The sequence below is a fragment of the Cebus imitator genome, unplaced genomic scaffold, assembly GCF_001604975.1.
Source record: "Cebus imitator isolate Cc_AM_T3 unplaced genomic scaffold, Cebus_imitator-1.0 Scaffold52, whole genome shotgun sequence".
NCBI classification, from domain to species: Eukaryota; Metazoa; Chordata; class Mammalia; order Primates; family Cebidae; genus Cebus; species Cebus imitator.
The window spans coordinates 1,369,159-1,374,771 of NW_016107367.1; the positions used below are offsets into that span (position 1 = coordinate 1,369,159).

The following is a 5,613-nucleotide window of genomic DNA, read 5'->3' on the forward strand; positions in this document are numbered from 1 at the left end:
AAAAAAAAAAAAAAAAAAATAGTTTTCTACACTTGAATTTTTATAAAACAATTTTAAGTAATTATTAGAAGGTGAGAACTATGTTAAATTCTCATCCAAATCCAACTCTAAATGAAAATCTATAGCTTGGGTGGTACATTTGAATTCATCTTGTTGTGTAATGTAAAAACTACAGATAATTGGGTTATTTGAAGCAGGTTAAATACTAGCGGGCAGGAAGAGAGCACTCTTTCCTTTCCTTTTCATTTATTTATTTATTTTAAAATAGAGATGGGGTCTTGCTATGTTGCCCAGGCTGGTCACAAACTCCTAAATTCAAATGAGCCTTCTTCCTCGGCCTCTGAAAGTGCTGGGATTACAGCTGTGAGCCACCTCATCTGGCTGAGAGCAGTCTTAATCACTGCATAAACTGCAAACTAAAATAGGGTAGCACGTTACTGCCCTATTTCTATAGCATCTTACAGGCATGTAAAGAATGGAAAAAGAGAAGTGACTGCTATCAATACTTAAATTAGCAATTGGGTCAGAGCCAAAACAATCAGAAATAATTACAAGATAGTTACACTGATTTTTTTTTTTAAGATGGAGTCTTGCTCTGTCACCCCGGCTGGAGTGCAGTGGTGCAATCCCAGCTCACTGCAACCTCCGCCTTCCGGGTTCAAGCAATTCTGCTGCCTCAGCCTCCCGAGTAGCTGGGACTACAGGTGCCCACCACCACGCCCGGCTTAATTTTGTATTTTCAGTAGAGACAGGGTTTCACCACGTTGGCCAGGCTGGTCTTGAACTACTGACCTCAGGTGATGCGCCCACCTTGGCCTCCGAAAGTGCTGGGATTACAGGCGTGAGCCACTGTGCCTGGCCCACATTGAATATTTTATATTCCTTGGTGAAATCCAAGTCAGGGACTGACAAATAGCATATTTACGTAATTATCAACAGATCTCTAAAAAATGTGTATTGACATAAAGCTTATATTGTGAAGTTTCTTTAATGAGAAGGGTTTCACTATGGTAAATACAATCCAGCTTTATAGGAACTTTGCTTTAGGACATGAAGACAGTGAAGCATTCAGAGAAAGCTTCAGATTGTTACTAATATTTCTGGAAACATACATCACCAAAACCTTTGAGGGAAGCGTGTGTGCAATATTCTGCGACCTGAACTCCACAGTAATGTTGAGGGAGAGCACACTTCCTAGATATCTAAGCTCTGACAGTCTTTACATACCGTTCTGGGCCTCAATGACGGCCGGTTCCACCTTATCAAGATCTTCTTTCACACTCATTTGTTTGTCCGCAATTACCTCCTGCTGCTTATGCAGCTGTTCCTGGATTTCTTGGCTCATAACCTAGAAAGGAGAGATGACTTAGATATGGGTTAAGCAATGGTTAATTTGCTGAGTAAATTCTAAACAACATTCTTCACTCTGCCAACACACACTCTCTGAGACCCATTTTGAACATTTCCTACTCTCTCATTGGAGACTGAGAATGCCCAGTCCTTACAAGCCAGAGTTCCCTGACACCAAGGCAAGTACCTTCTTCTTTTCAGCCTCCTGCTGGTCTTTTACCATCTTCTTCAGCTTGTCATTGGCTGCTGCATTCTTCACCTCCAGCTCTTGGCTCTTTATCCTCAAGTCACGACGCAGTTCCTCTACCTAAAGAGCAAAGCCCACAGGTGGAGACGAGAAACATGCAGAAATCACACGGAAAGGGGTCCTCACTGCGGCTCACTCCCATGAGAATGTGTGCCTGTGACACACCTGGTCGACTGTCTCCTTGATCTTCCTGAGCCCCACGTTCAAGTGCATCTGCTGCTCCTCCAGCTCGCTCCGCTTCTCGTGGAACAGGTTGGCATAGTGATTGATGAAGTCCAGGTAGTGGCGAGGGGTGATGGCCATCGTTCTGCCGCCTCGCTTTGCTAGCCGAGCATTTGCCTTTCAGAAAACAGTTACATCTTTTCACTCTTCAGGAAACTCTCTGAGTTAACCTCAGGAAACAATTTTGGCCTTGGCAGGCCAGTGTGACATGGCAGAAGGAGCTCAGTCCTTGGGGGCCAGAACACTTGAGTCGGGCCTCTGCTTAGCCACTTAGAACTTTCGAGAGGCCCCTTACACTTCCAAACTTCTATAAGCACTTCAACTTTTCTAAACCGACGCTGGTGATGATGCTAACCTCAGAGGTGTACTTTACGTGAAAAGGCGTCACAAATGTCAGTTACTGTGGAAGTGTCAGTTAGCCTGCTTCCACCTTCTATTAGTAAGAAATGACACACGCAAGAGGGGCAAGGCAGGCCTGATGTGAGAAGCTGCTCTGGTCCCTTGACTTCTGAAGCACAGCAAGATGATCAGACTAGCAGGGGAAGCCAGGGCTGGGTGACATTCCAAGGGCAATGGAGACGGCCTGCAGGGGCTGGGCAGCAGGACACCCACAAGCTCAGAGTAGGTTTCACAAAGCTCTTCCGGGAGAGAGGAATAGACTGGACTCTTCTAAGACAGAGAATCTACAGCAAGGGTTAGTAAAATATGGCTAGCAGGCCAAATCCTGCATTTTTCGGTAATGAGGTTTTACTGGCCACAGCCACACCCATTCACTGATATATGGTCTTTGGAGGCTCTTGCCCTGCAACGGCAGCAGAGAAGCTGTGCCAGAGACCACACCACCACCTGCAAAGCCTAAAACATTTACAATCTGGCTCTTTAGAAGAGAAAGTGTGCTGATGCCTGGTCTAGAGGAGAGACTAAGGGCCTGAACATACAGTGGCGGTGGGAGAAAAAGGCAGAGAAGATCACTTTATTAGAGGCAGTGTCAGTGGGGGGCACTAAAGTATTAGATGGCCCCAGAATTTGCAGCCTAGTGACAAGAATGAGACGTTGTTAAAGAGGTAAGAAACAGGTACTTCCTTTATAAGTAATAGTACGATATCAAATATGAAGTGCCCTAAGGTCTATTTTTTTTTTTTTGTTTTGAGTCTGGGTCTCACTCTGGTGCCCAGGCTGGATTGTGTGGCATGATTTCAGCTCACTGTAACCTCCGCCTCCTGAGCTTAAATGATCCTCCCACCTCAGCCTCCTGAGTAGCTGGGACTATAGGTGCACGCCAACATGTCTGGCTAATTTTATTTTTATTTTTTTGTAGAGATGAGGTCTCACGATATTGCCCAGACTGGTCTTGAACCCCTGGGTTCAGGCAGTCCTCCCGACTTGCCCTCTCAAAGTTCTGGGATTACAGGCGTGAGTCACTGCACCTGGCCTTAAGGTCTATTTTTATAGCAATTTAGTTTTATGTTAGCATGACAGTTAGTTTTGTGTTTTATATGTTGATCTCAAAACTGAACCCACCTGGTGAAGAGTCTGATGAACAAACACACAGCTGTTCACAATGGCTTCCCGATGGGATGGTGGCTGAGGCAGTTTATCATATACAACTGGCATGTAATCAGGCACGATGTAATTTGGCTTCTCCAGGTCCATTTTACTTGTGAATTCTTTGCCAACCTGATACAGTGCTTCGGTAGACCAGTCTCCAAACCAATTCAACACACACCTGAGAAAGAGGCCCATGTTCCAAAACAGCTATGAGGGGCAGGCTTTAACCCTTGGAAGGACACCGACTGTTCTGACCCAGAGCCAAGTAAAGGTCCGCATACCTGTTGAAAAGTGCTGGCGATGTGGCTGCCCGGTCCTTGAGTCCCTCTGAGGATGGGTTCATGGTGAACACGACGTGGAGGTTGCGGATAACTTGGCTGGTGAACCACTTGTAGAGCTCCTCGTGCGAGTCCAGCATCAGGCCTTCCTTCTGTGCCCCCTCTTTGCACTGTGTCATCAAGGTGGCATACTCGTCTCCTTCAAAGAGACCAGGTACCTGGGAAACAGCACAGTGCTGATTTACTGGTCCCCCGGTAACACGTAACACAGTGCAACACATCACCTAATTACCTCTCCATTGGCCAGAAGGGTATTCATTCGCTCTAGGAAGCCAGAATCTAATACATTAGATTCATCCATTATGAATGCTATCTTTTCATTTTTACAGCCAGAACGTCTCAACACTGTCCGCAGATCTTCATCAAAGTCTTCCCCTGTGTACTTCCTATGGACCTACAGAAGCAGAGGCAAGTTAGGTCCATTCCTACTCACTGAGCTCTGCACACACAGCAAGAATCTGTTGCTGGGATTAAGAGGCCACCGACCAGACGCACCTTAATCTGGTACACACTCAAACCGTTCATCCAGGCGACGAAACGCGACAGGGTAGTTTTTCCTGCTCCACTAACACCAATCAGAAGCAAGTGGCCTTGAGGTTGACGGAATATTCTGAAACATTATCAGAACTGATCAGTGTTAAGGCTTATAATGCCTCATTCCCCTTTTGACTCATGTCTAGTGTCTATGGTATTTTGAACATGTTTTAACTTGAACTTTTACATTAAACATTTGCTGAGCTACTGTTATTTGTGAGGTCCAGCAGGAATGCAAAGACCCGTAAGACACGGTCCTGTTCTCCAGATTAACACGAGAGATTAATGCAATTCTAGCTGGAGGTCAAAGGGCTGTAATCATGGCAGGTATGCAGTGCTGGGGGGAGGAAGAGTGAAGTTCCGCTTGGGATAAACTGAGGATGGTTAAGCTGGACTCCGAAAGACGATGAGGAGGAAGCCGCTTAGCAGAGAAGCCTGAGGTGGAGGTGATAGGACAGCAAGAGGCCTGGTGTGTCCCGGCGCACTAACTTAAGAGCAGCTTAGGTGAGAGGTGGGGCTGTAACAATAAAAAGCCCACCTGTCAATCCTCAGCACATGGTCGAGGACTTCATTGAACAGGACCAGTGGAACATCAAGTTCTTCTTCATAAAAGACCTTCAGCCTAGCTTTGACATAATCTCTTAACTCTTCTTGGTCTACTGGGATGTAATCCTATAGGAAAAATGGTAATACCCAATTACTTAGAGAAAAACGTTAGTGATTAGACTGAAGTCAACTGTATTTCCACATACCATGAAGAAACTGTTGAAAAATGCAACCAAAAAAAAGTATCATTTATAACATAGCAAAAAAATATAAATTCACTAGGAATGGATCTAAAAACATGAAAAACTTTCATAGAGAAAACAGAACTTCAAGAGACAATGAAGATGATCTCAATACATGAGACATACCATGATCATGGACAGACAACACTCTACTATCAAAATGTCAGTTCCATCCAAACTCATCCATAAGTTCAATGTAATACCAATAAAAACCTCAGTGCTGGGAGGTGCTTATTGTCTTGGTGTAACCTGCCTGAGAAGCCAGTTCATTTGGAACAGATCCCTCTAAAAAAGAACCAGGTGTGGCTGGGTGCAGTGGGTCACGCCTATAATCCCAGCACTTTGGGAGGCTGAGGCAGGCGAATCATCTGAGGTCAGGAGTTCAAGACCAGTCTGGCTAACATGGTGAAACCCCATCTCTAAAAAAAATACAAAAAATTAGTCAGGCATAGTGGCGTGTACCTGTAATCCCAGCTATTTGGAGGCTGAGGCAGGAAAATCACTTGAACCAGGGAGGCAGAGGTTGCAGTGAGCTAAGATCAAGCTACTGTACTCCAGCTTGGGCAACAAGAGCAAAACTCTGGGG

At 45.2% G+C, this 5,613-nt stretch overlaps 1 protein-coding gene across 1 annotated transcript in view; it reads right to left on the reverse strand.

The window, feature by feature from the left end:
• Nucleotides 1–5,613, reverse strand: part of DYNC1H1 (dynein cytoplasmic 1 heavy chain 1) — an 88,130-nt gene that overhangs the window by 20,696 nt on the left and 61,821 nt on the right. Inside the window, exons 44-51 of the mRNA XM_017528090.1 lie at nucleotides 4,778–4,911; nucleotides 4,201–4,315; nucleotides 3,938–4,099; nucleotides 3,649–3,863; nucleotides 3,341–3,545; nucleotides 1,763–1,936; nucleotides 1,538–1,657; nucleotides 1,228–1,348 (exon numbers count right to left, since the gene is read on the reverse strand). Of these exons, the coding sequence (XP_017383579.1) occupies nucleotides 1,228–1,348; nucleotides 1,538–1,657; nucleotides 1,763–1,936; nucleotides 3,341–3,545; nucleotides 3,649–3,863; nucleotides 3,938–4,099; nucleotides 4,201–4,315; nucleotides 4,778–4,911 (1,246 nt within the window). The remainder of the gene's footprint in view (nucleotides 1–1,227; nucleotides 1,349–1,537; nucleotides 1,658–1,762; nucleotides 1,937–3,340; nucleotides 3,546–3,648; nucleotides 3,864–3,937; nucleotides 4,100–4,200; nucleotides 4,316–4,777; nucleotides 4,912–5,613) is intronic.